General features: G+C 43.3%; 1 protein-coding gene and 1 long non-coding RNA gene across 6 annotated transcripts in view; one reads left to right on the forward strand and one right to left on the reverse strand.

Moving 5' to 3' along the window:
• DUSP10 (dual specificity phosphatase 10) overlaps window positions 1-14,940 on the reverse strand; it is a 41,666-nt gene extending 26,726 nt beyond the window's left edge. Inside the window, exons 1-3 of one of the 5 annotated variants that reach the window (XM_074026812.1) lie at window positions 14,832-14,940; window positions 11,790-12,643; window positions 9,667-9,956 (exon numbers count right to left, since the gene is read on the reverse strand). In XM_074026812.1, the coding sequence (XP_073882913.1) occupies window positions 9,910-9,956; window positions 11,790-12,600 (858 nt within the window). In that variant the 5' untranslated portion in view covers window positions 12,601-12,643; window positions 14,832-14,940 and the 3' untranslated portion in view covers window positions 9,667-9,909. Of the gene's footprint in view, window positions 1-9,666; window positions 9,957-11,346; window positions 12,644-13,814; window positions 14,301-14,831 lie in introns of those variants that run through there. The other 4 variants (XR_012428737.1, XM_005540903.5, XM_074026804.1 and 1 more) reach the window with 4 other exon arrangements.
• A 1,403-nt stretch (window positions 14,941-16,343) lies between these two features.
• Window positions 16,344-19,437, forward strand: LOC135970188 (uncharacterized). The gene is made up of 2 exons (XR_010585737.2): window positions 16,344-16,481; window positions 19,285-19,437. It is a non-coding gene; the product is annotated as an uncharacterized lncRNA (long non-coding RNA).
• The last annotated feature ends 2,766 nt before the right edge of the window (window positions 19,438-22,203 follow it).

A 22,203-nucleotide genomic window follows, 5' to 3' on the forward strand; every position in this document is an offset into this window, starting at 1 on the left:
GAAGGCTGAATACAAATATAAGGGAGCCTCAGCCGGCTCATTCAATCAGTCACTAAATACGCTCGTAAGAAAGGTAATGAGAAAAATTATGGAATGACCTGGCTAAATACTTGAACCCACAAGATTTGCTTATTTAACAACAACTCAGATACTAATCCGAAGAATTATATACTGGGTGGGCTTTTAAACGTTCTAAACTGAGAGTTAGGAAACATGAATCCTATGCCAGTACTGCTACTAGCTACTTAAATTCTCTTGGATAAGTAATCAGTTTCCATGTCTGTAAAATGGAATGGTTAGATCAAATGCTTGATAACATCTCTCACAATTCTGCAACACCATGTTCCTTGAAAAATGTCCTTCCTTTCTTTTTTAATTCAACATCGAGTAAGTGAATGCTTGCTGTGCAATGGACTATAATTCTGTGGTTTTTTCAACATTTCTAAAGTCATCCTGGGGTTGTTGTGGTTCAGAAAACTCACCTTGCCATGTAAATGTGAGAACTTATGATCAATGAAGTCAATCTCCTTGAATTTAAGCTTTCTTAAAATTGATTACTTTTACATTTCAGAATAAAAAATGCTCAGAATTTTATTCTCCATTCACTCATTCTATCACCTTGATCACCCATATCCCCCACCCTTCCCCTCTCACTGGAGGACCTGAACGTTTGGGGTGGCCTGACTGCTATGGTTTGAATATGTCCCCCAAAGGTCATGTATTGGAAACTTAATTGTCACTGTAGCAGTATTAAAAGATGGGGCCTTTAAGAAGTGATTAGGTCATGAGGGCTTCACTCTCAAGAGTGGATTAAGGCCATAATCACATGGCCATTCCACGGAGTGGGTTATCACAGGGGTGGGTCCTAAGAAAAAGGATGAACTCTTAGCCTCCATTTTCTCACTGTCTTGCACACTTGCTCATCATGTGATGCCTTCCACCATGGGCTGACCCTTGCCAGATGTTGGCACCCTGCTCTTGTACTTCACAGCTTCCAGAACCATAAGCCAAATAAACTTTGGTTCTTTATAAATTATTCAATCTCAGGTGTTCTGTTTTAGCAGCATAAAATGAACTTAGACAGTGACGAAACTTTATAGTTGATATCTGAGAGGACAGGCAGATACTTCCACTGTGTGAAGCTGGGTGCTCTGTCAGAAGACAGATTCTGCCTCCATGAATGCTGCCCCAATACAGGATTCCAAGGGGTCCATCCTGCTGTCCCTTAAATGTGTTCATTATTATTTTTCCCAGAGTCTGTCCTTGCCACACCTCCAGATTACCTGAGCTATATTTGTAGGCTTAGACTGTAGAAGGGAAGAACAGAGATAAGAAAGATTAGGAAAGGAGAGGAGAGAAACTAAACAGTAAATGGTTTGATAGGATCTGTTCACTTATCCCTGAGAATTAACCTTCCCAAAGGGCAATCATAACCTGCTAGAGATTATTTCTTCACACACTTGAGGGAAAACAATCTATAGTTTTCATTATCATCCACACTAATAGGACAGATAATGAATATAAAGCATGAACAATCAAACACCTTTGGCATTAGAATCTTTAGGATGTAGTCATCATACTCATCACAGATTCTTTCTTGCTCGTTATACCTAACTTTGTACCTGTACTTTTCTTTACATTCACTCATCTACTTCCTACTCTAGAAAGTGGGTTTATTAATGTGTGCAAAAGCAGGAAATATCATCCTTCTATCCACAGGCTACTAGGAGAATGAATTCTAAGGTTCCAGACATCAAAAGCACACAGAGCAGAAGTATACCAGAGCTACACCCAGGATCCACTAGGCACCAGCTGAGTGACTCTGAACAGGTGTCTGAACCTCTCTGAGTTTCAGTCCCTCATATGTAAATTGGAATGTGATCACGAGACATAACACTTGTAGCACTGAGTGTGGTATGTAAGAAATACTTCACACACGTTAGAGAGAATTATCATAGTTTTCAAAGGTTTGTTTTGCTCAAATTGTTATTCCTTAAAAAACTGTCATCACCAAAATTTAAAGTATCCAAAAACTGGGATATAATTTGAGGCAAGGTTACTGGGAAGCCAGTCTACTCTAAGGACACAGCATAGGCTACTCACCTTAGCACTGGAATTTTTATTTGAGGATATACAAGAAAAATGGGGAAAGAAAGATGGCATTATAACTAAGGCACTGCAGAGGTAAAGCACAACTAAAGCCACCATAAGGAATGAGACTTGCAAATAGATATGGCCAGCCCGAAAAGAACTTGGGCTTTGAAATCATAAGAACTGGATTTCAATTCTTATTCTCTCATTTGCTAGTAATAAGAAGGGAGAAAATATTTAATCTGTTCCTCAGATTCCTTACCTATAAAACTCAGGATATAAAATGACGTTCACAGAGCTTCTCTGAGAACTAAATAAGACACATATATATGACAGCCCAATGCTCAGCATCTAGAAAGCATTCAAGAGCTTTTAACTTTTTTTTCTTCCAGACTATCTGGAAAGTAATTTTCTAATTTGAGGGATGATAGGTTAGTCAGAGCCAGAGTAGTTCTATGTGATTAACTGATGTTCTGCTGGCAGATTAAAATACCACCTCATGAGAACCATAAGATCCGTTCCTTTAAAGTCTTATCATAAAAACACAGCATTTCAATAAGAATGTAAATTGAAAGAAAAAATTGAAAATGTCCCCTGTCTCTTCAAGGAAGGCCCTCTTAGAAGTTTGTGTCTAGTCTTATTATTGTAAGCCAGGAAGAAATACTGTAATGATTGAAGAAAATGACTCACAGTCTTCAATACTAGAGCCCAGAACTCAGGTCTGGGAGCTAGAAGACGTGCTGCTGTCACCCTGAGACCCTCTACCCTCATGTTATTCTTTTCTATCTACTCCCCCACTCCTCCTCTTTCTCCTTTCATGTTTTGCTTCTCTCTTGCCAGTAGCAACAGCTGGTAATATTTAGCTCAATGGTAGTGAAGCTTAGGGCTGTGATACAAAGAATGTGAGATTATTTATTCCATAAAATAAATATAAGATATTAAGGAACCAGATAGTGATGTTCTGATGCAAAATGGTGACTGCCTTCTTACCTCAGCACATAAAATAAGATCAGTCGAGTTCACATTGTAACACGAGAGGTTTAAACTCCTCAAAAGGAGGACAGGCCTGATGCTACCCCTTGGCTCAGGCAGTTTAATCTGTTTACTTGATATGTGCAATGGACAACAGATGCCTGACGGTGGTCCTATCTGAAGTGGTAAGCAAGAAAGCAAAATCCCGTTGTGGAAGCACTCAGGAAGAGTTGTGCTTTGTTTTGCGTTCCATGAAATTCAAGTCAGGGATCCAGGGCTGGGGACAGTGGCCTGGGTAGGCCTTTACCACACATAAAACATTAAGGGCAATGCAGGTAATTTGATGCATCCACAAATCCTTTTCTTTCTGTAAGTGATTCTCTACTTTGCCAGAGGCAGAGCGTAGGGTAATAGCCTTTATCTTATATGAAAGCACTAGGCCCGAACAGCTCATTTCCTTATCCAAAAACAGATGCTCAAGTTTTCTTTTAAGTTACATAAAATATGGGTCTTGCTTGGGTGGGGGACTGGAATGAATAAAAATTATATATATCTGTATCTCTCTATATATGTACATGTAACTCCAACTTTTAAGTAATAATAGATGATGTACACATAACCTGGAAAAAACTGATGCCAAGATCTCATTCTGGGGTTATGGATGAAAACATCTAAAGAATCGAAGACTTCATAATTAAAAGATTACATCAATTTTAACATAAAATGTACATTTTAAAATCTTTTATAATGAAATTCAGGCTACAGGTCATACTCATTTTCTCTTCCTATATTTTTCTGAATTAGTATGATTACACTCGTGAATACAGAGTCTACAGTATATATAATAGAAACATAATCAATGAAAATTTGTTGAAGAGGGATTCAAATCTTCCTCGAAGGGGATTTAGGGGAAACAGCACAGGTCTGAAATCTTGGAGATATGTTTTCATCCCACCCCTGTCCCTTATACTGGTTTTTAATTGTACTTGTAAACATTTTTTTTTTAAAGCAGGCCAAAACCTTGCCTCTGAAATATTGTTTACAATGCTTGTTTGCTTAGCACATCCTCTTTCCATAGAGAGTATGTAGTGAAAATAAACAAAGCCCTTATTCCTATCAGCAACATGTACAAAATATGGGGGGTCAAAATTACAAAGTTTCACTCTCCCACACAGAGGAGACTTGTCAGCCCTGAGTTTTTGAGGCAGAGAGGGCACATATATTTATTTTTTCATTAAAAACCAGCAAATCATTTCTTTTCAGATCAAGACATTGGAAAGAAATCCTATTGGCCCATGACGTATTTAGAAAAGGCCAGGCTATTTCTTTTTTTTTTTTTTTTTTTTTTGATATGGAGTCTCGCTCCGTTGCCAGGTTGGAGTGCAGTGGCACAATCTCGGCTCACTGCAACCTCCACCTCCCAGGTTCAAGCAATTCTCCTGCCTCAGCCTCCCAAGTAGCTGGGACTACAGGCACGCACTACCACACCCAGATAATTTTTGTATTTTTAGTACAGACAGGGTTTCACCATGTTGGCCAGGATGGTCTCGATCTCTTGACCTCGTGATCCATCTGCCTTGACCTCCCAAAGTGCTGGGATTACAGGCGTGAGCCACCACGCCCAGCTGGCTATTTCTTAAAAAAGGAAAAGGAAAAAAAAAGTACAAACATGTGCCTCACAGAACAAAATTTCCTGAAGATGAACACTCCCTAAATAAGATTGTGTGATGGAAGAGGATGAAGAATACAAACATGAACATGATTTTCAATACGGAAAGGATCTGGAAGCCTGGTCCCATCCATATATGTTGTCTTTCTTGTATTTGAATAAGCATTGTGATGCAAATTCCCCAGCCTACAGATTAGTGCCTAGCACACCAAAGGCATTCAACAATATTTATTGAACAAACAAATGAATCTCCTCTACCCACAAGTTTGTACATCTGTGGAGACCACCTACCAAAAAGTCCCTAGAAGCCTAAGATGGTTGGGCTTCTTTGATACCTGTTTCGAAATCTGTTTTGATAGCTGTTAACAGCTTAAACCACTAGATTAACAGCTTAAACCACTAGGTTCCCTAGATGAAGAGATTAAATCAACATTAATATTTGGTCCATATTATAATACCCTGGTAAATATATAGACCATGAACTGCTGGTTTTGAAAGTCCTCAGACTTCGGTCTTTTTAGTTCTGAATTGAAATCTCAAAATTCAAGAAAAAAGGCATCAGTACTAAAAAATGTTAATTATCTTATATTTTATGCTATATATTAGATTATGCTGTTATTAAATAATAATACATACAAATACATCAATCTGTTGATGTCTGTTGAATCTATTGAACCTGGCAAGACCTACTTTAACATTAAGGACCAAATCTCCAAAATTAAGGTCATGCATGTGACAGGTCATAAACTGCTCCAGGCCCCTTTCCAGTAGTGGCATAGTGAGAATACTGGACTAGATCAATGGTTCTCAAACTTTGCTGCCTGTTAGAATCACTTCGGGAGCTTTAAAAAAATCTTGATGTGCAGGCTGCACCCCAGACCAATTTAATCAGGCTTTCTGGATGCAGGAACTGGGCATCACAGGTTATAAATCACCTTCAGGTGATACCAACGAACAGCCTGCAGTGAAAACTACTGGATTAGGGGCCCTCTAAAGTTCCTTGCTCTTCTCAAAGCTGGGATTCTTTGATTCCGCAAAGGTGAGATGACCTCTCCTGGAACTAGAATTTCTCTGCTTAGTATGTAGTCTATCTTTTTCAACCAACTTGGATTAAATTGCCTAAGCACTCCGATATATCACACATTCATGCCCAAACTGCTCTTCAGCAATGCTGGGGCTTGGAGGTTCTGGCTTCTGATAATGCTGGGTTTAAGGAGCTAGATTTTGCTACTGGTCAAAAGCTCCCACCTAGTCCCTGAGGGTGTATGCACCAGGAATATGTGACGGAAAGTTTTTCTGCTCTTGTAATTTTGTCAGACCTCCAGATGGGTTTGCCCAAAGAACCAAGTAGGAAAGTGTACATATTCACCATTCTCCCTTCTGCTTTCTCCCATACACACGTTTTGAAAACAGAATTAGGCAAAGTGCTTTACCTATTCAGTTTCCTTCCCCTGCTTTGCTTTTTCTAATCTGAAATAATATCTACTATTGCCAGGAGAAGAGTTTCTTGAACTTGTCCATGACAAGCTGAATGTTCTGAATTGGTAAGGGCAAGAGTATTCATACTTAACATGCTCCCACAGTACTGTGCTTAGAATGACTTGCCCATCCTCCCCAACACCCCCGGCCCCTGAAATGTAAGCGGTTCTTACATTAGGGCATGAGAGTAGGAGAGCAGGGTCCAGAGGCTTGATTTATTGAGGGCCATCAAATGCCAGGTACTTTATGTCACCTCATTTCATCCTAGGATGCTGGAGCTGTCCCTGTTTTACAATGAAGAAAACTTGGCCCCTGAGAGATCCCCTGATTTGCCTAAAGGCATACAGTTGGTCAATGGAAATGCCTAGATTTGAACCCAGGTGTGAGTGAGCAAAATTTCACTCTGCTGAGCACATCGTGAATGAGGAACAGATGAAGCAAGAACACGGCTGGGAGAGAGAGTTCATTTCTATTATCTGTTCACCTACACTTAAATTAGGAAGCAGGAGAGTGTACCTGAAAGCTCAGAGAGAGGACAGCCAACTAACAGTGTAGCAGTTCAGAAAGAGGTTTCAGGACTTCTTGAAAGACAGGAGCAGGCCATTCAACTCCTTCCCTCCTTTTTCCTTCACATTCCAACCCTTCACAACCCCAGGCTCAGGAACCAGCTCACCCCTCCTTCTATCTACCCTTTTATAGTCAGTCCACAATCCTTATTCCAAAAATAAATCTTCCTGATGAGATGATGAGAAGTAACAAAAAGCAAAGCTAGAAAGTTTTATACTTTTGTTATGGGACTTTAGTTGGACAGATTATGTTTTTACAAATTTTCCTAAAACAAATAATTATGGGATATACCAAATTACTCCAGCCTCCTGGCCCAGTATGTTTTTGCAATTACTTTGGCACTCCAACTCTATGCTACTTAAATTAGTTAACAGTCATTAAGTTATTTTTAGGCCATAGCAACACACACTCTACTATACCTAGCTTGTTGTTTGTACTCCTTAGGAGCAAAATTTGCCTTTTTACTGGCACTATCATTTCCTTTCAATCAATATCAACAACATTTTACCATATTTATGGAGTGCTTACCATGTATGTGTGTAAAGTTCTGAACACTTTGCACACATTAATTCATTTATTTCAGAAACTAACACTTTGAGACAGCTATTGTTATAATCTCTTTTTGTTAATGAGGTAACTAAGGAACTGAGGGATTCGGCAACTTGCCCAAGGGCACATACCTAGTAAGAGGGGAGCCAAGACTAGCATTCAGACTGACTAGATCCAAAGTTCTGCCTTGATTTCCCCATCATTTGCTACAAAGCTAATGTTTGACATTTTAGTCTTGGATGTTAACCAGAGGCACAGAATAACAGCAGCACGTTTGTGAATGCAGACATGTCTTTATTTCAGATACCTTTTTAAGAATCCTTATAACATCTCTGAGAGACAAAGGGAGACTTTTATTCCCTTCCCCATCCCCCAGAAAAGGCAGAAACAGAATATTTTTCACAGGGTCTCTGATTTCTGAGCCTAGCCATCCACTTTGTCATAGAACTCTACATTGCTAACAAGAGTATATTTCAGAATCCTTTTCAACTAGGGAAAAGTGTGCAATCTATGATGCTCAATTCTAAGAAGTGAAATTTTACAGTATAAAGGCCTAACTCACTGCATGGTCAAATCCGCCCCATGGATCATCCTCTTAAACCATTTCCCTCTTCTTCTCTCATTCCCCAGTAAAGGCCTTTGGTACAGAGCAGTCCTATAAAGATTGTAGCTGTTGGTCATTATTTGTTTTACAATAGCATAGAGCAAGTACAGGCATGGGCTCTGACATAACAGGGGAGGAAGGGGGAGACACAGACCCCAAGGAGGCACCTGGAGCCCTCCCACTCCCAGGGATGGAAGCTCCTCTGTAGACCAGACTGCCGATCAGTCACAGAGGGATTCTAGGTTGAAAAGCACTTAAAAATGGGTACATGACACTCAAGTGTTTAGGAGTGAAAATGTTGTTCTTAGTATACTATATTTCTAGCTTTCTTGAATTGGAAACATTAAGTTTAAACATTAAACATACTTAAATACATTAAAACGTTATCTATATTTTTAAATATTTCAACAGAAAAGAGAAAGCAAATAGGAAAAATAAAATTGTTTAATCTGGTTGACAGGTATATGGGTGTTCATTACACACTTTTCTGCTTTTCTATATGCTTGAAAATGTTTATAATAACATTTTTGGAGGCATGTATTGTCTTTAAGAAAAAGGGGCAGTAGACTATTTTTTCCTACCTAAGTAAATGACAAATTATTTCTCTGGATCCAGCTTTACTAAAAAGAAAGGGAGCCCAAAAATCTTGATAGCAAAAACGATAGCTCTCATTATGGATGGTCTAGCTTTCTTATTTTTAAGAATTGTTTAAAATTGTTAAAAGAATTTTAAGAATAGTTTAGCTTTCTTATTCAGTTTGACTAGAAAGCAAGTTTTAGTGGATTAAAAATCAGCTTTGAGTAAAACAGAATATAATTCTTTCAAAGACCTCACAAATCCCTAAATATTTATTCATTTGGATCATTTTCACCAAGTTGAAGGGAAGCACAGGTCTGATGCCATTTATTCTTCAGAAGATGAGACTAAAACATGGATTCTAACATAGGTCACAACAGGGAGGGCACCGTAAATTAGAACAGTAACTTAATCCCAGGGGCTGCCATGCCTCTGATCGGTTTCTTCCCAGCCTGACACAGCATTACTAAAATGGCAAGTTAGCAGCCGCTCTACTTGACAGACAGCACCAAAAATGGAGAGCATGGCATGGAGACAGGGGGACAAGGAGCTTGGACAGGGAGGGTAGCAACCAGTGTTTACAAACATAAACCAGAGCATCAGATGGGCCAGTCATAAATTACCCAAGATTGTACTGAAATCTCTGAAAATAAATTAACAGGCCCTTAGAAGTTTCCTCCTTATGTTCTAACTATGCCCCCTTCCCACCAGCTTCCCTACAAAAATTACTCTTTCCAAAATGGTACCACTACCCCTGTTGCTGAAATACAATCTTATCACCAAGGGAGGGGATTACTCAAATAAATCTGAGAGGAGAAGCCAGACCAGAATTGTTGCTTGACCCACTCAAGAATTTGGGAGAAGTCTGCTGGTCATGCCTTTGGGGAATGCCCACCCCGTCTTTCACCACAATGGTGCTATGGTATTAATCACTGGTTTACCAAGTTGAAAGGATTATGAAGGACATTCTAATACTGACCCATTCCTTTCCCTTCTTTTCCATCTTGGTCCCAATTTTAGGCCGTTCTCCCAAAAGATATCAAAATGACAATGATAATTATAAAGTAGAATATAGACCCCTTCACTCCTGAACTACATATTTTCAATGAAATTCCCAGATATTTGAAGAAAAGGCCCCCAAAACTACAAATAATCTAACCTCTACCACCAGAGCGTCTTCCAAGTCGACCAACGCGGTGTCTCACCAACTCAAAAATGACGAGGCCTCGCAGTGGCTGCCCAGGGCGCCCAGTGGTGAGGTCAGCAGTGTGTCCGGCCCCGCCCCATTGAGGCAATCTTACTCTCTGACACTGAAGAACAAGCCCAGGCTGTCTGGAATCTCAGCTGCATCCACAGGAAAGGGAGAGAGGCACCCCACTTCCACCAGTAGCACCCAGGAGATTCACTTTTCAGTGACTGATGGGTCACCCCTATCCACAACTTCACCCGCTGCAAAATAGAGAGTAGAGTTTGCAACTCCTTCTAATCATCCTCATGATTAGGTCTAGGTCTAGGGTCATGATTAGGAGGTCTAGGGTCATCTTGATCCGTGTTTTTTCCTCTCCTCAAATCATGCAGACACAAAAGACTTGCTTTTAATTGTGAACACCTGCTCTGCATGAGCAAAGAGGAGATCATCAAGATCATTAGCTATCCTCCTCTTTGCTCCCCAAGACAAACTATTACAAATGGGAAATTCCCAGGTAGGATTTTCTCATTTGTAAGAGGCCAGACACACCAAGATTATAGTAAGACAATAGCAGGGTAAATATCCTGGGAATCACTCAAAGTCAACCAAACAAGAATACAGAAACAATAAAATACAGAGCTACGCAGAAGAAATCTGAACATATTTGTGACCTCAAGAAAACCCACCACCACAACCACCACCACCACCAGGAAATGCCTAGAAGCTTCTGGAACTCTCTACATACAATTCCATCATGTTCTCCTTCCCAGCAAAGCCCACCAGCTCTAAGGACAGATGTGCCTTTGTGGTAGGGGAGCCCCATGAGGACAAGTTTGAGGAGAGTGGAGGTTGGGAAAAGGAGATTGTGTCAATGGAATTCAGAACTATAGTTCCCAGAACGCTGCTTAACAAAAGGCAGAATGCCTCACTGGGAAGACAAGAAGGAGAATGGCAAAGCTGTCCCGTAGAGACAAAATAACTAACTTGCTCACCCACATGGCCTATTGCAATTTAAACATGCAATGTGTTCAAACTCAGCAACACCTTTGGTCAACACACTTTAGGAGACTGGTTGGAGATGTGACCCAGAAACTGTGTACCTTGGCTCACAACACAAAAGGAGAGAAGAAGATGATTATCTCTCACTACCACCACCAGGTAAAAGATGCCGATTGAGAGTGACGTACGGTGCCCCAAAAGTCAGTATCTGAGGGCAAAGAGGTGCAACTAGGCTGGACACAGGATGCAGGCTACTTGGGAAGGTTAGGCAACACGGTATGGACGGTGCTCCAAGAAGACTGGGTGAATACTTCCTTCTGCTGGAGCTTAGTTCCACTAATCTCAGTTATTCTGCATTCAGTATACTGGGGCAAGTGACCCACTACTCCATCTTGGTAGGAGCCATGATGCCAACTGTTGTCAGGTGAGGCCAGAAAAAAACAATGGATTTGGGGAGTGTTTCATAAAAACGTCTCTGTTCCCTTGGAGCCTTGGCAGAGGAATGGATGTAATTGGTGAACTTATACCTTATATGGAACCTTAGAATAAGAAGCTCTGCCCTTCTTCAAGGTCACTTTATAAACCATATAAAAGTCAAGCTGGTCAGAAAGGTGAAAAAGAGAAAGAATTTCCCACAAAAAGAACTGGTACCTGTAGGTTTACTTGTAGTTCACCATAGTTGCTCCTTCCTCTGTTCCATCAACATTGGTTAAGTCTGAGAGACAATAACTTTCCAACTAGTGATTGACTGGAATAGAGCTAGCAGACCAGGCATGACTTGAGATACCATCTGGTGTATATAAAGCCCCTTTTTAGAAAGATGAGAAAACAGTCCCAGAGAGGTGAAATGACTTGCACAATGCAAATTAGAAGCCGAATTAAGGGTAGAACCCAGATCTTCTGGCTTCCAGTTCAGTACTGCTGGGTTTTTCTTACTAAACCAACACAATAAAGAGCATAGAAGGGAAGACAAGAATAAAGTCTATTTTGGTCTTTGGTAGCCAGGGTAAGGAGAATGCTGTCACTTCTACGAGAAAACCCAAAGTGAACCCGGCTAATCAGGACTGTGCTTGGGAAGGGAGCAGGGGCATTACCTTTCAACACCAGAGGTTCTTTGCCTTCTCTCTTCAGGGACTCGAGGACTATGTGAAGTGGCTGGGAGGGCATCACTCGGCTTGGCTCATTGGTATTCTCATCATAAACTATAATTTCTTTGGAAAAGATCCTCTTGAAAGAGTCCTTGCCTTCCCTACAGGAAATCAAGTCTAGGACAGTGATCTTGCCCTGCTGCAGTCTCCGCCGGCTGATCTTATCGGCGCAGTTAATGTGGACAGCTCCTTGGATGTGACTCTTGTTGTACTCCATGAAGGGCCTGCAGTCAATGATGACAGGGCCCTGACTCGGCAGGTGACTCTTGTTGCATTTGGTCATCTTCTTTGCCAAGTCATTGGGGTAGATTATTTTGATGCTGGCTAGCTGCTTGGGGGTCCCTGACACAGGGCTGCCCACCCCACCTGATGGACTTAAAGAGCCTGTATTCTCATTATTGTTGACCATCTGGTTAGCAGGGCAGGTGGTAGAGGTTCCGATGGCAGTGGTGGTGGTGCCAGCAGCAATGGCTTGGGTTTGGGCCTGATTGTCCTTGTCGTAGGTTGCCACAGTGCAGCAGCTGGCACTGCTGCATCCACAATTCAGGGAGCGGGCAGAGCCGCTGGATGAGGGCATATACGTCAGATTCGCAGCCTTGAGGGACACAACGGTGGTGGCGATGACAGAAGGGTGGCTGTTACTGCCTGGGGTGGCAGAACCAAGGTAGCTAGAGTCTAAACAAAGGTTGAGATCCTGAGGTCGGACGGGCCTAGATAGTGCCACTACTACCCTGTCGTCTAAAGGAGATGGAGGCATGAGGAGGCTGAAAACTGGCAATTCAAGAAGAACTCAAGACAGTCTGTAAAGAACGGGAAGGGAGAAAGAAAGGATAAAGTCACGTGACACAAAAGGCAGTCTCATCCAATCCCTAGGAAAGGCCTTTGCATCCCTCTGAGCAGTCTTCCTAATTGCCCTCTATCATACCATAATCAAAACTTGAAACTCATTTTTATGTATTCAAAGAGGATGCAAACCTGAGGGCCCCAATCAATTTGGTTGCTAAATCTAAGGTTAAATTTGGATGTAAAGTTGTAAATGTTAATGAATATTTCCTGGACCTACATAAAAGTTCAGCTGTAGAAAAGGTATAAGCACAAATAATTAGAAAAGCTGAAGACAGAAGGGAGGCTCTTAAGAGGCATCTATTCTGAACCTCAGCTCTTGCGCAGAAGTACACTGCAAACATCTGAGAAAGACCCATTTGTCCACCCTTGCATGCTTGCCAGTTAATTCCCTCACTCGCTGCAAAGGCAAAGGGGCAACCAAGAGCACTGGCATGGTTCACAGAAATGTACAGCAGCTAAATATACATCAGAGTGGATGTCAACTTTCTGCAAATCCCCTTAAGTGAATCTCTTTAACTTGGAGCTATTCTTGCCTTCCATCCTATTGGGGTCCTTTGAAACGCACAACATAGTCATATTAAAACCTCACATGTTGTCTTTTGGCCTCTTATAAATTAATCTGCATTTCCCCTTTTCACTACTAACTGGTGTCCTAAAACGAAATCTCAAGCCATGGAGCCAGATCTGGAAACCTGGAAACCCCAACCCTGGCAGATCCATCACCCTTTGCTCTCCCACCTACCCCTACCCTCATTCCTGCCTGGAAAGGACAACTTGAGCTCACCTCCCCTCTTCATCTCCCTGGCTGGCACAGACTGTGCATCCCAGAGCTTCTCTCAATGGGAGGCAGCCACGTTGTATAAGGTTCCAATCCCATACAGATATCCCCCCTTCAAGAGTACCGACTCCATAAAGAGGACCTCCCAATTAGCCTGTACCCGCTGAAAGGGGCAGTGAATTGTTGCCCACTGGATCTATCTCTGATTTCAAATATTGTCTGCAAAAAGACGGCTCCTTCCTCTTGTAGGCACAGGGACACTCTACAACCCAGGCTTGCTAACTGTTCTTCTTCTATTAGACATGCACACAGCAAAGACACCAAACCCCACGCCAAGAGTCGCTCACCTAAACGAACTTTAAGAGCTGTCTGGAAAAATACCATCATCCGTCTACACACGACCGTCACCATTCTCATCAGTCTACACACGACCGTCACCATTCTCTGACACAGAACCAAAGTGTCACAGGCGGAATCCACACTCACGCGCGCACACGGGGGCATGCACCCATCACGTCGGCAGATCTCCAACGACTCGGGTTTCTCTCACCCACCTTTGGATGGGAGCGAAGAAGCCAACCCCCTTCCCTTGCGTAGTATTTTTTTCTGAAGAGCGAGTACTATTCCAGAAGCTATAACTGTTTCCCGGTTGGACCAAGCGCTGAAAAAGTCTTCGCTATGGTGTTACCTGGTAGGACACGTCCAGGATCAACAGACCATTTATTTTGAGAGGGACGCATAAGCGTGTTCACAGAGACACACGCTGGGACCCACACCTCCACACACAGTGCGCGGCTCACACACGCACGCACGGAGTGTATAGAGAGATCTGCATCCCTGCAGCAGAGGGTCGGGCGTATATACTGCCCGTGAAACCATTCAGTCTGGCCCAGAAAATCTCCCGGAGAAATACTGAGCTATCCCCTCTCCTTCCACCACTAGGCAAGAGCTGGAGAGAAAATTAAGTGGTTAGAGAATGCTTCTTCCCCACTCCTGGAGCACTTAACATCCCCCCGTCCCTCCGCCACCCCCCTTCACTCCTCGGCACACAGCGCACTAATGAACCCCGGGCATTTAAAACTGCCGCAAAGCATCCCAACAAACCTCATTTTTTCTTCGCCCCAAATCCAAGTAGACTGCAGAGAGAGTAAATGCACAGGGTAGCAGGAGCCAACAGCCGGAACCTTATAACCCTACCTGCTGTAGCTCCTCCGTCAGCATCGCTTCTCTCTTTTTCTGTCTCTGTTTCTCACACACATACACACACACACACAAACACACACACTCACACTCACGCAAGCACCGCCTTACAATCCTCCACCTCCAGTCTCGGGCTCTCAGTAGTCGCGGTGACTTCCACTTACTTCATAAATAAGTGTAGTCCTCCACCATCTGGCGCTCCGCTTCAGCTATGGACTCTCACATTCAACCCCCATTCACTTGGCTTCATTGATCTCCAGCAGCAACATAGTTACTTTCTCTTTTGCTACACTGTAAATGTAAGGTTCTGAGGGGGCGGACTCGTCACCGACCGACGGCGCGTTGGACCAATAAGAATCCGGACAAAGCCGACCGCTACCTCACAAAGCCCCGCGACCAATGGGCAGCCTAGGGGGCGGGGAAGAAGGCGTGGCCTCATCTCTCTAAGGAGGGTTTATCCGACGCTGCTCTGGGTCCTCGGTGTTATAACACGGGCGGTGATGTCATTGGCAACCAATCAAAAACTTAAAAAGAGCCAGCCGGGGCCGCGCTGAGCAGCTGCTCTCTATTTACTTGTAAACCGAACCGGCAGGATGCAGTTAACCCTTTAACAGGCTGAAGCGTCAGCGGACTGGACGCGCCGCCCCGCTAAAACTGGCTCTTCCCACTGGACGGGATCCTCCAACACTCCCTCACCCGGGGGCAAACCACGCTGTTTTTCCTCCTTAATATGGACGGATGATCAAAAGTGTCGGAGTAACTTTCTAAAGGAAAGAGACTGCGATCACCGTCCCTAGTGGGAAAGCCAGGTTCTCTCCGCGTCGCTCGAGGTGACTTGACAAACCCTAAGCCAAAACTCGCGGACCTCGCCGGGTCTTCTGCGCTAGGACCAACGTGAGCGCGCAGGCAGGGGCGACGCTTCCGCTCCGCGCCGAGGTCCGGGGCCACGCGCTTGGGGCCAGAGCTTGGCAGCTGACAGTACCGGACAGGGAGGCCCTTCAGCCTCGACGCGGCCCGCGTCCTCCGGACAGCCCTGCTCCGCCCGGGAAGCGTCCGCCTCCCGCCGGCCCGCAGATGTCGCTGCCCCTCCGGCTGTCCCGGCCTGACCGCCGCGCGCCGCCCTCCTGCTCACCTACTTCCGCGCCCTGGTCACGCCCCTGTCGTCCCCAGACTAGCTCTCCCGGGGCTCGACCCGGAGCACTAAGGCGGCGCCACTGAGGGCTGCTAGGAGGAAGAGGCCTGAGTCGACGCCAGAGGCAAGGGACGCGCCCTGAGCAGCGGTGCAGAGGCCAATCCCCTGGCCGGGCGTCCTGGGGCCCGCTACGCGCCCGCGGCCCCTCCAGGGCTTGGTCCCCCCCGCCACCTCCCCCTTTCCCACCTGGCGCGCTGGGTCCCCGCGCCGTGCCAGCCGCGCGCAGCCCACCCGCCCCACATGCCTCGGCCGACCCTCCCCCCCAGTCCCTTACGGCCCCTGCCGAGGCCAGGACTGCCAGCCCGGCGCTTCTGTAACAGCCGCAGCTGGGCGGAAAAGAGCCAGAGCCGAGTGCAAATAGCTAGATTGAATGGGGCCGGAGGAGCGTGGAGGAGGCGACGCCGCCTCTCCTGGCTCCCCTAACTTTGGCCGGCACCAGGTAGCTGGCCATAGCGCGCATCCCGGGAGACGACTGGGGGGCGGGGCAAGCCGCCCCGCGCCTAGTCCGGAGAATATTCGTGTTAGGGAAACTGCAGGAAAGTTGCCTTGGGATACAAAAAGAAGTGGAGATGAACAACCCCAGATGAACTGTGGAGAGTCTACGTCCAAGAACCCTAAAGAAGTAGAGCTTTTTCTTTTCTTATCTGTGAGAGGAGAGATAAAAAGTGAAATAATTATAATGGAATAATACATTATGAGCACTAGGGAATGTTGGGCTATCATTTTTCTCCCTTACCTGATTGAATGGGGTTTGGAGGTCTACTTCAGACTCCAGGCCTAATAGTATACTAAGTAGCAGGGGCATATTCATGTAATTGTTTTCAGGGCAGATCTGAAATCACCAGGTGTCAGACCCTAGCTGGCAGGTCAGCTATGCTCAATGAGCTGTGAAGAGAAATATCTTTGGGCGCTTCCACTTACATGCAGGCACATACCCCCCCCCCCAGTCCAGCTTTTCACACCAGTGTTACAACTGGCATCACGTACATCTGATAGTCTTATATAGGAGAGGATTTTCTGTAACATCTGTCGATGGAAAGAGTCAAACTCTGTAAAATATTTGAAGAGATTTATTCTGAGCCAAATATGAGTGACTACGGCCTGTGACACAGCCCTCAGGAGGTCCTCAGAACGTGCTCAAGGTGGTTGGCGTCCAGCTTGGTTTTATACATTTTAGGGAAGCATGAGACATCAATCAAATACATTTAAGAAATACATTGGTTTGGTCCAGAAAGGCTGGATAACTCTAAGGAGGGGGTGGGCTTTCTGGCTATATGTAAATTTTAAACATTTTCTGGTTGACGGTTGAGTTTGTCTAAAGACTTGATATTAAAGAAAGGAATGACTGGGTTAAGATAAGAGCTTGTGGGGACCAAAGTTTTATTATGCGGATGAAGTCTCCAGGCAGCAGGTTCAGAGAGAATAGGTTGTAAAATGTTTCTTTCAGACTTAAAGTCCATGTTGATATATAATGGGGCGCATCCCACCCTCACTTCCCCTCATGGCCTGGACCAGTCTTTCAGAATAAATTTTCCAAGAGTCCTGGTTCAGAAATTAGTCCATTCAGATGGTTGCCTGGGAAGGGGGGTGAGGAGCTTAGAATTTTATTTTTGGTTTACACCTCTCTTCATCCACACACCAACACACACATCCATTCACCCTCCTGATAACAGCAGAATGCTTAGGGCACACCATTTGGTTCTTAAATGTTTGAAGATCAACAGGTTATGGTCAGGAAACTTGAGTGCTGGGTAATTTCTATACAAATCAGAAAAGAACTTCCCAGAGGTTCTACCCTTGATATATCTGGAGCTGAAAGGCTGCAAGCTTACCTTTCCCTAATCGTAGACAATTATTGGAAAATTTTTCATTAACTCAGAGTTTGAGAGTTCTACGTTCTGATTCTGACTCTATCTGTTATATCTGTTCATCCAGTCTCTGTCTTCATTTATCCATAAAATGGTAATACCCCAACTTAGAAGAAAAAGGGAACTCATTCAAGTGCTTAGGGGGAAAAAAGATCCCTTGCTGATAAAAGGTATTCAGTGGAAAAAAAATTAATTTACTTGCTTTAGGAAATAAGGTGCCTATCTTTAAAGGTATGTGTAATCTATAAATGATGAAGTAATTGCTACTGCCTTGATATCTAAGCCCAAAGTATAGATTTATATAATTGCAGAAGAGCTCTTAACAGCTTTTCCCACAAGGCCCTAAAAAGAAAAGTAATTTCAAAAAGAAAGGTAACTCTTGTAATGAGATGATTGTTTTATTACAGTTTCAAACTAGTAGATTATTATAATTTAGTTGACTAAGAATCTAAGCCATCCAGGCTGAAACATTGGGAAAGATGGCAAAATTCCATATCATGTATCACACCTGAAACATGAATAATTACTGAAACATGGAATAATTAACAGATTGTGAATATAAGCAAAGCTGTAGTTATTTTTTAAGTTAGGCATCTCTAAGCTTATATTCAAGTCATAAGACTGGTGAACAAAATCAGATTATAGATGGAATTTTTTTCCATTCACTACTCTTCAAAACATCTTTTGGACAAGAAGAGGTGATTTTGTTCCTGTTTTTGAGTCATAAATGTGAAAATACTACACCGAAATATACTGCCCTGAGACTTAAATTCATAATGCTAGTCAGCCAATGGCTACAAACCTGATCTGTATGTCAATAACCAGCAGCAGAGCCTTAATGTTAGTTTCAGTCCCAAAGAAACAGTGAAGCATCTTCGTTCAATTTGGATGTTGTAACGTGATTGTATTGAGTCATATCTTTGTTCCCACAAACATCATAAGAAAAATATTGACTGTTTCAGTGCAAAGTGCTGTGTATTAAAGACAAAAACTGAAGATAACTTAGGCCAACATGTAAGATATAATATGGATAGTATTAAGCAAATGTATTAATTAAATTACTTCTTTTTTGTGCACTCAAATGGTTAAGTGTGTGGGGTAATGACAGAAGGTGTGGCCTTCAAAATAATCCTCAAGGTCAAGGTAGATTTCTGGAGGTACTAGAATTAAGGCAAAGAATGGCTTGGAGAAAACTTAAAAAATAATCCAGGCTAAAGATGATATCATACTAGAAGGAGTAGGGAATAAGCTGAAGAATAGGAAAGTGGCATGGTAAGTGTTTGAGGTCATTGAGGCCAGTCTGGCAAAACATCCAACAATACTCTCCAGTCCTAGGGAAGGGCTGATTAAAAGGAGTCCCTGAAGGAAGGAGCTTCTGTGGTTTGAATATGTTCCCCGAAAATTATATGTTGAAACCTAATTGCCAGTGTGACAGTATTAAGAGGTGAGGCCTTTAGGAGGTGGTTAAGTCGTGAGGGCAGAGGCCTCATGGAAGGGATTAGGGCCATTACACAAGGGCTTCAGGGAGTGAGTGAGTTTTCTTCCATTCCCCTGTAGGGACACAACTTTCATCCTCTCTGGAGGACACAGCAACAAGGTGCTATCTTGAAAGCAGAGACTGGACCCTCACCAGGCAGTGAACCTGCAGGTGGCACCTTGATCTTGGACTTCCCAGCCTCCAGAACTCATAAATTTCTGTTCCTTACAACTTCCCCAGTCTCAGCTATTTTGTTATAGCAGCACAACTGGACTAAGACAGTGGCTACTGCAATGATGGAAACAGAGGCAGGGCCATGTGCTTGTCCCACTTTCCACATGTTTGGACACAAGAGGCCTGCAGTTCTTTCCTACAAAATTCATGGGCAGGTGTGTTTGTGACTCAGGAAAAGACTCTGAGGCATTTAAGGCTCTATATCTGTATTTTCCAGTGTGGTGGTCATTTGACACATGTGTTGGCCACTCGAAGTGTGCCTAGTCTGAATTGAGGTGTGCCATAAGCTTAAAATACAAGTGGGGGCAATAGAAATGGGGGCAGAGGTGAACTGGTAGAGCCACTGTGACCACAATCTTGTTCTCCACACCTCCACACTTGACAGATGTAGATATAGGTATGGATAGATGTATGTCTTATTTGTGGGGTTCTGAAGTAAAATTTCAGTTAAAGGAAGGATCCTGGTTGGGATTTTTTTGTTGTGGTGGTTCTGGTTTTTTTGTTTGTTTGATTTTTGTTTTTGTGTTTTTGAGATGGAGTCTTGCTCTGCCACCCAGGCTGGAGTGCAGTGGCACAGTCTTGGCTCACTGCAACCCACGCCTCCCGAGATCAAGCGATTCTCCTGCTTCAGCCTCCTGAGTAGCTGGGACTACAGGCACACACTACCATGCCTGGCTAATTTTTGTACTTTTAGTAGGGATGGGGTTTCACCATGTTGGTCAGGCTAGTCTCAAACTCCTGACCCCATGATCCACCCACCTCCACCTCAGCCTCCCAAAGTGCTGGGATTATAGGCGTGAACCACCACGCCCATCCTCTGTTTTGTTTTTTAATCCTGTTCCTTTTTTTTTTTTTTTTTTTTTTGTAAAGTAATTTCACGGGATGGCATGGCCAAAGCATGGGTGACCTCAGACCCCTTTTCAAGGTTCATCCTGGCCTCTACTGATCACACAGAGGTGACTGGCTGGTTAGGAGAATTAATATGCTCCCTATCTTCATTTAGGCAAGTGGATCCCTTTCAGTTTTCTCTTCCGCTTCACTGGTCCCCTATTTGTAACCCCACAAACATCTGCTGCTCTTTCTCAGAAGAGGATTCTGCCTCAGCCCAAGTGTGTGGACCATGGATGTAAACTTATTTTCTTTATAACACACATAAAACATTCACTGGCCTTGGGTCTCCAACAATGCCCTCCTCAGTGGCGGATGGCCTGTTATTATTATGTGTTGCTACATCAAAGTCTGTTAACATTTTCCTCCTCACTAAACTGAGCCATCATGTTTTATCATTACGATATGCTGTCAGCGCCAGTTTCTCAACCCCAGGAGGCTGGGTCTGACTGTGTTACTGAGGGATGAAAAGTTATAAGGTAAACATGCACGCAAAGCATTTCTAAACCCCTTCAAGACTTGTTTCAGGTCTAACACTAAGGAATTAATCTAACGTTCTCAGCATCTCCTAGTAGGTTCACACTGTACCACTTCTACATGTAAGAAGTTCCTTTAGATGACAAAGTGCATCATAATGTACTTTATCTTTATAATTGAATGTTAACTGAACTGATTTTAAAGATCTAGAATTTGGGGAAAAATAATCATAGGTAACATTTACTAAGTGTTTTGCTGTGTGCTAAGCATTGCTGTAAGTGGTTTACATGCATTAACTCACTTAAATCTTCACAGTCACATCGATCTGTAAGTAAGTACATTTTTATTAGCTTAATTTAAAGATGAGAAAACAGAAATACAGATGGGGTAAGTAATTTGCCCAAGGTCACAAAACTAGAAAGCAGCAGAGTCAACATTTAAACCCAGACAATCTGGCACCAGAGCATCTGCTTTTAACCATTGTGTGTTGTTTCATTCACTCTTGTTGTGATTTTATAAGCTTCTATCGTGTCCCCCTCAGTCTCCAGACTGCAGTATATTTTTAATTGCCTCTTCATAAGAATTTGCTGTTTTTTCTTTTGTTTTCTTCCAAACTTTTCTAAGTCCATTATGATGTGTATCTCTATGTGATCTCAATCTTACAACTGTAGCCTCCACGTTGGGAAATGGATCCAAACCTCCACTTTATTTCCAGAACAGTCTCAAATATTGCCCTAAATCGTGTCAAAGGCATGGTTGCTACTGCAGATTGGACTGGTAAATTCAAGGAAGAGTCTATGACACCTCTATTAGCAAAACCATGTCTTATTTGCCATCCCATCCCTAGCAGGTGGCCCAGGAGCTAGCACATAGTTTGAACTCATTAAGCTTTGGTTCAGTGAGTGAGTGACTGAATGAATGAATGAACTGAGAATGTTTTTTAAACATACTGTCTTTGTCCATTCAGGCTGCTATAACAAAATATCACAAACTGAATGGCTTACAAACAACAGAAATTTATTTCTCACAGTTTGGAGGCTGAAAGTCCAAGATCAAGGTGCCAGCATGATCGGGTTCTGGTAAGGACTCTCTTGCAGGTTACAGACTATTAACTTCTGGCTGTGTCCTTGCATGGTGGAAGGTGTGAGGGGTCTCTCTAGGGCCTCTTACAAATCCCATTTGTAAGGGTTCTGCCCCCATTATCACCTTGGGCCTTAGGATTTCAACATATGAATTCGGGGGGGACACAAATATTCAGGCTGTAGCACGAACGTATCTTTGAATTATTCTTTTTTCTAGAGGCATACCCTAGTCCATCTGATGATAGCTTTCCAGCTACTGATTTGGCCTTCTGTAATAGCTGGAAACTTAGAAACCTCCAAACTCCCTAAATTCAATCC

Source organism: Macaca fascicularis, chromosome 1 (genome assembly GCF_037993035.2).
Source record: "Macaca fascicularis isolate 582-1 chromosome 1, T2T-MFA8v1.1".
NCBI lineage: Eukaryota > Metazoa > Chordata > Mammalia > Primates > Cercopithecidae > Macaca > Macaca fascicularis.